The sequence below is a fragment of the Schistocerca americana genome, chromosome 5 (assembly GCF_021461395.2).
Source record: "Schistocerca americana isolate TAMUIC-IGC-003095 chromosome 5, iqSchAmer2.1, whole genome shotgun sequence".
NCBI classification, from domain to species: domain Eukaryota; kingdom Metazoa; phylum Arthropoda; class Insecta; order Orthoptera; family Acrididae; genus Schistocerca; species Schistocerca americana.
The window spans coordinates 378,450,053-378,462,141 of record NC_060123.1 but is presented as its reverse complement, the minus strand read 5'-3'; the positions used below and the strand labels follow the sequence as shown (position 1 = coordinate 378,462,141).

The 12,089-nt window shown below is 39.8% G+C and overlaps 1 protein-coding gene across 3 annotated transcripts in view; it reads left to right on the top strand.

The window, feature by feature from the left end:
• The window catches only part of LOC124616008 (hemicentin-2-like), a 1,911,634-nt gene that overhangs the window by 1,024,789 nt on the left and 874,756 nt on the right, over positions 1 to 12,089 (top strand). For all 3 annotated transcript variants that reach the window (XM_047144221.1, XM_047144219.1, XM_047144220.1), the window contains one exon: positions 2,953 to 3,046. In XM_047144221.1, coding sequence (XP_047000177.1) covers positions 2,968 to 3,046 — 79 coding nt within the window. In that variant the 5' untranslated portion in view covers positions 2,953 to 2,967. The remainder of the gene's footprint in view (positions 1 to 2,952; positions 3,047 to 12,089) is intronic.

Here is a 12,089-nt window from a genome sequence, read left to right as displayed (position 1 = left end):
CTTTCTAAACATTTGCTCTCCATACGACCACGGTAAATTTTTACTGACATTCACTCTCTTTTAAACCACTATTTCAATTCTTTATTATTCTATCGTAAATTCAATTTGCCTTCCGGATTGCCTTTTCCATTATTTATGAAGTATTTTACGTAGCTACGAGAGAACGACATTCGTTCCATCATGATTGTCGCTAGGGAAACTTCTCCCACAGTAATTGATAACGGATTTGTCTGTCATTGTGGCGCACACCTAGAACCAGCAATACCTCTCTTGAAACGGGCAACTTGTACTTTTCACCAGGTCATCTGTGTTTCACTGATACGATCTGTATTGTCATGTTACGCCCCGAAGTGAAAATACAGTACGAAGTACGCGTAGCCAAAAATAGTTCGGAGCGTCATACGTCATCAAAAGTTTCACTTTATTCTTTTTTTTTTTTTTTTTTTTTTTTTTTTTTTTTTTTTTGCAGATATCAGCGTTTTACTTAGAATGAACTTTTGACCAAGAATTATCTTTTTCTCTTCATTTATCACAGTCGTATACGTGTAGGTGTAAAGGAGCAATAAATCTAATGCAAAGAGTAGTCTGTAATAGGGTGGGAGCCTTTACTTAATGGAAGGCGTTATTTTCTTGTAGTTTCTACATACTGATCGACAGCACTCGCTTTCCAACGAAGCACACTGCATTTAAAATCAGGAGTGCTACTGGTAAGCGAAACCACTTCTTATAACTGTTCCGAAATATCATTTACGGTGGAACCGTATTTCTACCTGCTCCTACTAACGTCTAAGCATTTGTCTTATAGTCATCCTACTGTCCACTTGTTCTTCCACTGATCCAAGGCACGCGATTAGTTCAGCATAAGAGATACATGATAGAATTGGATGCACTCCCAATGAGCTAAAATGTTGGAGGAAACAAATGAAGCACAACACTGGCACTCAAAAGAAGGTGTAATATTTACGCACTTGCCGGCCGGCGTGGCCGAGCCGTACTAGGCGCTACAGTCTGGAACCGCGCGACCGCTACGTCGCAGGTTCCAATCCTGCCATGGACATGGATGTGTGTGATGTCCTTAGGTTATTTAGGTTTAAGTAGTTCTAAGTTCTAGGGGACTGATGACCTCAAGAAGTTAAGTTCCATAGTGCTCAGAGCTATTTGAGCCATTTGAACCATTTGAACATACACACTTTTCAGAATTTTCTTCGAAATAGGACTGATTACACTTTTGACAGTTCAGCGCCTGTCATACGCATCTAGATCAATCAAACACCCCGAAACTCGATTCAGTTCAAGGGCAGTAAAATTAGAAAAACCTTCGCTTACCTTCTTATGAAACCGTAACAGAAACATTTTTTCTATTATCAATATGTCGAACGATTGCAACGGAACACACTAGGTGAACAGTTACTGCTACTACGTTAAATCCAGAATCACCTCATACTTCTGAGTGGAACACTCAGGAAAAGTTTCTTTCTAATCTGTTAAAAACCTGTGCCAAATCTGCATCCATAAAAGTTATAGTTTTAGACAAGTGAATTTTTCTTGAAATCCTAGTGTGGTTCGTTGGTTTGCGGGAGGGGTCCAGACAGCAAGGTCACCGGTCCCATCAGATTGGAGAATGACGGGGAAGGAAATTGGCCGTGAACATCCTGGCATTTGCCTGAAGCAGTTTAGGAAAATCTTGTGAAACCTAAATAAGGATGGCCGGACGTAGGTTGGAGCCGTCATCCTCCCGAATGCAAGTCCAGTGTGCTAACCACTGCGCCACCTCGCTCAGCAAATCCTAATGTGTGTGTTGATGTAGAACTGATAATAGTTGTCTGCATTTAAAATGCTGGTAAGTAGAACGTGTGGCTGTTCCGTCTACAGGACGCCAAATAACTAATAGTCGTTATTTTCCATTTACAAAATTAGTAATTTAGTTTAATCGTGGAGGAAACAACGTAAATGACTCCAATGCTTTCCTGTACATCTCTTCACATTACTAAAAACTGTTTCCGATTCATGGATTTTTTACGTTTCTTCTACACTGTCTTGTACCCTGTAACAACAAACAGTGGGTTTCACTGACAGTTTCTATCAATGTGGCCACATATTTGTCTACACGCTGAGAGACTGTGGTTCGCGAACTGTAATGAGTTACTTTTAAAAAAGAGTTGGAATCTCTTGCTACAGGTCAGAGTTTTCATACATTCGGAGATAGACGTTACCCTTGAATCAGCTACTCCTGGAAAAACTGCAGTTTCAGAACCCAATAGGACTGTTTACAATTTATAAAACTTCCACGTCGTATTGTACAATACTGCTTGGAATTATACACAAACTGACTGAAGTTAAAATAGGCTGAGGAAACTTAGGCACTCAAGTATTAACAGCGGTGCGGTTAGTTTTTTAAAACACAGCAAACTGAGCTCGTCACAAGTGGTCGCTCAACGATCGGATCGTGACGTCAGTCATTACTGTGCTAGCATGTTAGAGAGACAATAACAAAGCTATAACAGAAAAGAAGAACGACTGAAATTAAGCAACTTGTAGAGCAAACGGCACCAGATCTTCCGTAGTACAAGTTAAAAAACACACATCGGCAGGACAGAGTACTTAGACAGTAGTCGAACAATGCCACAAAGCGACCCTCGCGCGGTTACGTTTAAACACTTCAGCTTTCTGAGCTTGTTTGTGTTCGAAAAACAACTAATACAACTAATGAGGTATTTGTAGTCTTTGAGGCTGTCTCCAGCATTAGTAGACGATATTGTTTTTTAGACACAAAAACTTGCATTAGTCCACCTGCTAATGCTCTTGTAACGAAAAATCACCAAGTACGTAAATACTTTTTATGGTTGAATGCTACGTTGATGATAATACTATTAAATGCTGATCGAGTACATTTCCCGAATCCAGTCATGACAGTGGCGTAGCTAGCTGACCTACGTGCTCTGTGTGTTGCAGTGCGCGGCCGCCAGGATGCGTGGCCGGCGCGCGCTGTGGGCGCTGCTGTTGGTGCTGCTGCCGCCGCTGCTCGTCGCTAACTCCGTGGACAAAGGTAAGTCAGCCACGACCGGAAAGCTCGTGTCGCATAAGGCTTCTGCTGATTGGGTTACCCAATTTAACGTGAGAGGCTAATGTGAATTAGCTGCAAATTCTGTCAAGCTTAGCTGCTGGTTCTGGCCGACTCGCCAGTGTTGACAAATGAGTTTGGGTCTTCTTCTCTCTTTTTTTTATTGTTTTTGTTATTGCAACAAACTCTGAAGAACGGCTCCAAGAGTGCGAAATTTGGTCATCTATAGCAACTATTCCCCATTAGCATCAGCACCAAAACTACAGTTGTTTTAGTTCAGGTACAGGTTAACTCTCACAGTGTCATTCTCAGCGATTCCATGCTGTATATAGTTGTCAGGTTTCAAGATGAAGGAATATTAACTATACGACTCACTGACGGCAGTGCTATCCTCTATGAATGTGAGGAGGAATTAGAGGACCTATTGAATGGAATGAACAGTTTAATGAACACTGAAAATGGATTGAGAGGAAACCAAATGAGGACGATAATAATAAGTGGTAACAGAAATAAGATTAGTGATGAACTCTCGTTGAATGTATTTTGCTACTAAAATCAAAGATATGCATAAAAAATGTGGCAGTCAGGATATAAAAAGCAGACAATTATCGTAAAAGAGAGCAACTGTAGCTAAAATAAGTCAATCTCTTTCAAACATAAGCCTTAATTATAGGAAGAAATAACGTAGCAGTGTGTGTAAGTAAATCATGGACTATGATCTTGAGGCTAAAATTTGACCTCCTCAGAGACAGAGGAATCAACTGTTTGTAGGTCAGGATAAGGCGCCGCTTCAGTTGCCTGGATGTGCGTTGTGAGCTGTGGCATTGAGTGGAACCATGCAGCGGACCACTAACAAAACATTCTTGAATGTAATAGTTTTTTATTGAGGTTAGCTCCCGATGATAATATGAGCCACGAGAGCGTGGAGCAGCCGTTGGCTGCTGACATCAGCGAGATTGCGGAAAGATGGTGACGTCCGCACACTGTCGCAGATAGTGTGTGTAATAGACACAGCGCTAAGTAGCTTGGCCGTCTTGTGGCCACAGACAGCAACGCCCAGAAGGAATGAATCTAAATCATAATTCCGAGTATGATCGACATTAAAGGACATATATGCCTACTCTGGACAGTGATCAACAATAATGTGGGCCCACCGAGGCTGGTGAGCAGCAACTGTGTAGCTGGATGGCTACCAGCCCAGACTTGAACACGCGACCACCACTCAGGTGGCCCACCGAACGTGACCAAACAGTGGGAAGATAGTATGTGGTCTACATACAACCTTTTGTTCAGCTGGACGCTTGCAACTTCAGCAGTCGAAGTCCGGAATACGTGTTTGGCTGTATCATGTTGTACTACTAGCAGTCCTCATCCTAATGTTAGTGACTGGCAAAGACTGCTGTGTTCAGCATCACATAAACATATTGACTGGCTGAGAACGTCTGCGCACAGCAGAGAGAGGGTCTGATTCGAGTAGTGTTGATGTGAGCCAAACTGGTTTGTGTTTTCCTCTTTTCAGCGCATTACCCTGGATACCATAACAAGTTGGCGTCCTCAGTCACCATCATTAGGCAATGGTTACTTCATATTGCCTGGTTTTTTCGTCCAGTCAACTTTCCTGAACGCCCTGCCTCTGATGTTAAGACGTCTCAACATTGTTTTACAGAAGTGGTGGAGGAAATATTCGGCTGTGTCAGCAGAATGAGTATGTCCTACTACACTCCGAACGTACCTTCTGACTCCATAGTGCTCTGTCATAGGGATAACGGCACCTATTACCATATGACATCATTTTTTCTGCGCAGGCGATAGGCAGTTCATTACAACAGACTAGTTCCTGGCACAAAAGCGGAAAAAAACGGAATAGAAAAGAATCAAAGTGATTGAAATGTGAGGTTATAGAAGGATACTGAAAACGGTCTGAAAGCGGTTCTCTATAGAATGAGTGGGAGAGAAGAAAGGACAAAATGATACATAGGACTTAAGATACCAGAGAATAACTTCCACAGTACTGAAGGGACCTCTAGAAGGAAAAGCTATAGGGAAGAGAGGGATTGGAATTTATCCAACAAATAACTGATCACAATGGGTGCAAATGAAGAGGTTGTCATAAGGGAGGAATTCAGGGTGGGCCATAAAACACATCAAAAGACTAATGACCTAAATGACAAAAAAACGTTTTTTGGAAACTTTTTTACTAGGATTTGGAGGAACGAAGAATATTCAATTTTCTCAAAGATCGTCATGTACCAATACAGAATCCGGAGTAGCTTATTATACACACTGTAAATGTAGACAGTTCAAGTTAGAGAAGATCTACGATACTTCGTTTTAGACAAGCGACGCTTGCAACGTGTCCCAGGAGATTCTTCCCATAACTGTATGAGCTCTGAAGCAAGTCTTTGAGGACATAACGCGACGGAAATTATGCCCTGAGGTCTCCAAATATTTTCCTGTCATTCCGTGAATTCTTCCAGTTCGTGTTCCCCACATATTCCTCCCCTTGAAGACTCTATGGCGAACATCTGCTTGCCAGTGCAACAGTATCATGAGTTCTGAAACTGGGACAAGTTTGCTGACTGAGATGCATTCGTCGAGTTGACTCGGATAGACTACTGCATGAGGTATTGCTCAAACAGATTTTGGAGAGTAAACGGACTCATACTTTGGCAGATGAGCTCCTGCGAATGTCAAATTGAGAACTGCAGGGCATTCACTGGTTAGCAACTGTAAGATGTCAGTGGTCGACTGCTGGGTTGTGACGACACAATAAATCTAGGCTTCGTAAACTGAAACAGAAATGATTTGGGCACCTTCATCTAATTTGCTCCGGACTTTTCTATAACAAATGAATGATGTTCCAAGAAATAGAGTGCTGCTATTGAACAGTGATAATGATACAAATGGTATTTAAAACAAATCACTACACTCAACTGTCTAACTTAGCACGTCGAAGGATTTCCTGACGAAGTAAATAAAATGCTGTGTTTTTGAATGTTTCTCAGTATTTTTCTTCTTATCTAATGATTAAACAAAGCGAATTGAAAGGGATATACCAGAATTTTATTTTCAATAGGTAGCATCAAATACAGAAGACACTTTGGCAAAAGCATAGTAGCACCAAACCAATAACGTGAAAGATCTCTTTCCAGGTCTCCAGACTGTTTTCTAAATGTTCTGTACTTTTGTTCTTTTAGACTTACATCAATACAGGACAGCAAGCCTTTATTATCGTTATGAATCGCAGATTATCTTTATGGATGGCATTGCGTGCTAAGGTTGACACGTCCATAATCGGGTGGTTGTTTTCAAGGTCACATTCTTTTTACTGACATCATCTATTTGATGGTTATAAGCCCATGCTTTCCTTGGATCACTGAACTGAATTATCCAACGATGGATCCCTGAAGTTCGAACTTTGACCCAAGATGCAACTTGGAATTTTTTAACAAAACATTAAGATGAAAGTATAGCGAACACACAGAGAAAATATTCACGAAATGTTTATACTATTAGATCGTTTGTGAAAAATAAACACTCGATGTTACAGGACTCAGTTGTCATCAGTTACTGAATAGCGTTGTTGGTATTCCATAAAACTAGCGGCAAATTGACGTTTAAAAGCTGTCATTAAAGTTCATCGCACAGCACACAAATCTACAGTAGCCAGCAACAAAATTAATTTTGTCATATCCACAAATATAATTCAAAAATCAAACAGTTACTAAAAATCTTATTTTTTCAGTGTCCTTTAAATTTTTTTTATTGCAGTTGATGTCAAACTCCTGCTAGTAAATTTCAAAGTTCCCCTGGAAGTAAAATTGTTATACATACATTATTTTCCTTACTTCAATTCATTTCATTCAATAGCATTTGTGATAAAGTTATAACGATTTTGCAAAGACGAAATTGTTGATCTGTATTGAAAATTAATCATGCTCACTTCATGACTTCTATCTGAACATACGTGTCATCAAATTCCAAAAAATATTGCGTCATATGGGTTTTGAAAGAAATTGATTATTAATCTGTATTGGAAATTAATTATGTTCACTTCACTGGTTAGAAACACCAGTGTCTCCGAATACAGCACACGATAAAATCTTTATATGCTAAAACTAATGTTACTGGCCACTGTAGTGCAGTCGTCTGAACTACGCTGCTCACACGATATAGTGACAACACGTGTAAAACACATAAAAAATCAAAGACGTTGCACTTCAGATCGACATTAGATAGTTAAACAGATTTGTGTTTAGCTGACGTACTGAGATTCGCAATAAGAGTGAACCGATGATATTTAGCAGCTCAAAACAACAGTATTACTTCCCGGCGGTGGACGAAAGGGGACGTTAGTAGAGGGACTTGTCGGACTTTGAAGGGCTTGAATATGATACTATGCTTGACTGCTCCGATGAAACTTCTTTTCCTTCCTTCTACAAGATAGGAAAGCTGAATTCTTCCTTAAAACTCATCTGAATGTGAAGGTCAGCTCCGTGATATCCGAACTGTCGATACGGTTTCGAACAACAGGCAAAGAATAAGGGAAAAAACTGTCGGTTACAGTGCCAAGACAGCGAATTTCGTGTCTGAGACCGGAATACTCAATGTGTGGACGTGATCTGCTTCTAGAAAATTTGTTCGTAGGTGACTAGCCAACCAATACTTTCAAACCGATACACAATATAGCGTTGGCTGATTCGTACACTTCTGTCTGTTTCAAAAGAGGCTATGGCTACGTATATCATATCCTATAGTGCTACCATTTACGTGCCACTTACTTAGAACTGTAGTAAGTCATCCACTGACTAATGACTACTCTGATTCTGCAGATTTTGCTGCTGCTAAAATTTTAATTGTAAACCGTTCATAAATTTCTTTCTTAGGATAACCATACCTTCTTATAAATCTGTCTGATGTATCAGACAAGACTCGTCGAATTGTTCTGATGTCACTTAATACTACAATATTTCTATAAACATTGTTCTTTGTGTTTTGGTCTTGTTTTTATGAAAAGTTTATAAAACAGAATGTTGAAAAATGTTCCCAAAGAATAGTAGCTACATGAAGAATCTATGTTACTGTCAAAAAATTCAGGCAGCTCCGATTCTTATTTTAGGTTTTAGAAAAATACTGTACGATTTCTATTATATGTAGTGCTTTTACTTCACTGTATCAAAACACAAAACATTTTTGTTTGAGGAATTACGTAATGGTAGACATGGAATGGAAATTGCAATTATACCGAATAGTATGTCCTGAAACATACCATGTCTCGTCAATGTTTCCATGCAGAAGACCTAAGATTCAACAAAGTAAACGACTTCAGAAGCCTGAATACGTTCTTTAAAGGAAAATGTTTTCATTCCTCAGCCTACTCCTGTAACACCTCTCAGTCAGTTGACGGCAGCCTCTATGCAGTCAGTTTCATGCAAATAATGCAGAGCGAAACCTACAACTGAACTTATGAATACCTCCTTAGACCTTCACTCTAAGTAGGTGTTTGGTCATGCATGTGTAAATAATAGAAGGATATGACACTGTTACACGAAACCACGGATTGGTAACTTTTACATGAATGTCATATTCAATGAATTCAGTTAATTCTCAGTTTCTCACACTGTTACCCAACAGTGAGTTTTGTGGTAGAGTATCGCGCACTGTTCCAACTCATTCCGTGAAACTCTTCAATGTTGTGATCCATTATCTACCTGTTTTTGCTTACTTGGTTCACAACATTTATGAAACCAAAGTTTCGGAGTATCTTTTTAAGCAACTTCGCAGTGTTTCTGTGTTCAGATTATTTCTGTTACTATGCTAACGATTCTCTCCGCCTGACAAATTAATTATCTCATTTCCAGAGCGATACTTACGAGTCCACGCGAAATTAATAGCCATTCTTGATATTTCGTCTCCCATCCACGGACCGTGAAATGAGTACAGTGCTCCACTGGAGCGCGAAATAATTTGTTCCAGCAGCTCGACTTCCTTCATGTTATTAAAAAAAAGTTGTTCCGAGTTTTGTGGCAGCTACAAGGTTCTAACTCGGATATCCTCCCTCTTGCCATAGTAAGTCACTGCGAAGATTTCCTTGTGTTAATTATTTTGACTCCATTGGCTACGGTGAAGTCAAAAATGCAGAAGAACATGCATGACATTTCTGCAGACGAGACCAAAATAAGATGGTCTGGTGTGTGACATGGTAGGAGAGTAATTAACGTTATGAGATGTATCAACACTATGCAGTGTCACAATCAGATGTGTAAATTTGTAGCTTACATGTACAGCAAAGTTACGATTCCCATACTTGGAGCTCTATTGGTGTACAGTAGGAGCCAATCTTAAAATCGAAGACAAAATTGAAAATGAAATTGTGTAATGGAAAAAAGATCTTCACTATCGTAGACTGCGGAAAATATTGCCTAATTTCTGCAAGACACCTCCGTAATGCACGCCAGTGATCAACATTTCTGAAGTCAGTCGTACGATAGACTGAAAAGATTTACTGTGACCACCGTGCAGAACAAAAATGTTTTGGTCGCCTCGTTACCTATACAGACGTTAGCTGAACAAGATTACAGACTCGCGGAGGAGTGGCATAAACTTATAAAAAACCCATACCGATCCATCCTATATTCTGCTAAAATAAATCGCACATGCGTAGTGATTTGTCTTTGATATTAGTCCGGCTTTTCACAGTCTGCATCTAATGAGTACCCATTAATCTTGAAATTAGCATAATTTTAATTCTCTGATGTACTGCACAATCTGTCACTATGTTTTCAACCTATGAACGATGCAACACATGCACCATCGTCCTGCTAATAGTTTTATTCCATTTGTTTTAACTGTCTGAGTATTCCCTTCTCTGGCTGAAATCACTAAGACACGCTAAGTTAGATTCATGTTCAATTTATTATTAGTTCGTATTCACTGTAATAATGTGGAACGAGTCATTTTACATTCATATTGTACATTGATATGTAGATATGGCTATGTGGTAAACATTTACAAGTCTTCTCTATTAATATAAATTAGTTATTACCCATTAACAATATTGTACCCATTTTACCCATTAAATAAACAAAAAAATTTGTGAGAAATAGACGAAGTTGTCAAAGAGAATTTTTGCCCCTTGTTTCCAAATTTTCTTTTCTTTTTACCAAACATCTCATGACATTGGGTAGGTGATAAAAACGTTTGATGTTGGTATTTTGCACCTCTTTTCAGATAAAGTCAACCTTAATACGGAATAATGACTGTAATTTTTTCTTCTGGTATTGTATCTACATCATTCATCTGTAGTTGGTTATTTTCTACACACTTTATGAGGGAATACTTACACTGTGAAAGAGTGCTTAAAATTCCTAATTGTTTAAATGGAAGTCTACAACATGATAATGCGGTAGCAGCATATATTATTCTCATAGCACGTTTTTGAGCAATTACTGAAATAACATACGTTTGATATGAAACTTCCTAACAGATTAAAACTGTGTGCCGGACCGAGGCTCGAACTCGGGACCTTTGCCTTTCCCGGGCAAGTGCTCTACCAACTGAGTTATCCATGCACGACTCACGACCCGTCCTCACAGTTTCAATTCTGCCAGTATCTCGTCTCCTACCTTCTAAACTTCACAGAAGCTCTTCTGTGAACGTGTCGTGAGTCGAGCTTGGGTAGCTCAGTTGATAGAGCACTTGCCCGCGAAAGGCAAAGGTCCCGAGTTCGAACATTGGTTCGGCACACAGTTTTAATCTGCCAGGGAGTTTCATATCAGCGCATACTCCGCTGCAGAGTGAAAAATCTCATTCTGGAAACATCCACCGGGCTGCAGCTAAGCCATATCTTCGCAATATCCTTTCTTCCAGGAGTGCTAGTTCTGCAAAGTTCGCAGAAGAGCTTCTGTGAAGTTTGGAAGGTAGGAGACAAGGTACTGGCAGAACTGAAGCTGTGAGGACGGGTCGTGAGTCGTGCATGGATAACTCAGTTGGTAGAGCACTTACCCACGAAAGGCAAAAGTCTCTAGTTCGAGCCTCGGTTCGGCATACAGTTTTAATCTGCGAGGAAGTTTCATATCAGCGCACACTCCGCTACGGAGTGAAAATCTCATTTTATGCTAGACATGTTATTCTACCTGTTTCTCTCTCCCCAAGGCTTGCAACGACTCTCCGAGCAAGCGCCTTTGAAACGAGTTGTTTTAGGAGTTCTAGAATATACTAGTTCAATCTGAAGTTGATAGTTCGCATCCTATTTACCATTTCCTTGCCATGCGTTACATTTATAATTCTTGTTGTGTCTCCACGTGTGCAGAACTGAATATGTTAGCGGTTTTTGAAACTGAGGCCATTACCGAAATTACTCAGTAACACATTTACGAGAATAATTTACTATTTATTTTGTTGCTGTATTTAGGTTTGGACTAATTACAGCACTAATCTCATTTTCAAAAAGAGTTAATACTACTTGATGAATATTAGGTGGAAAGCCGTTTATGTTTGTGAGAAACAATAGTGGACCTAGCAGGCATTATGGAGCCCCATTTGCGATATCTCGTCTGTCATAAAAATCGTATGCTGCTTACTGCAAACAACTTTATGCATACTTATGATTAAATTCGACGTCATGTATTGGTTAGCTGTACCACCAATTCCTCAAAATCACAGTTTACGTAGGAGGATGAGACGTTGGTGCTATATTCAGAGGTATCTTCTTTGATTACTGGAACTGATAGAAATTATCGTCAACAATATTAGCCACAAGTGGACAAGTGGATGAGAGATGGTACTGTACAGGTCATGGGCACCTGACTGACAGCCAATGTTTTGGATTCAGTTCAGACTTTCTTCGCATGTTCTGATCGAGTATGGACATATGACAGTGTCAACGATGATCTGCCTGTCGGATGGCTATTTTAATCCGGGCGGTACATTTGGTGTTGTCCAAGAGGATTACGCTATCCACATTTAATTATCTCTCTTTGTCAACGAAATCACAAGCATAAGACGATACACTACATAAGCTCTTTAT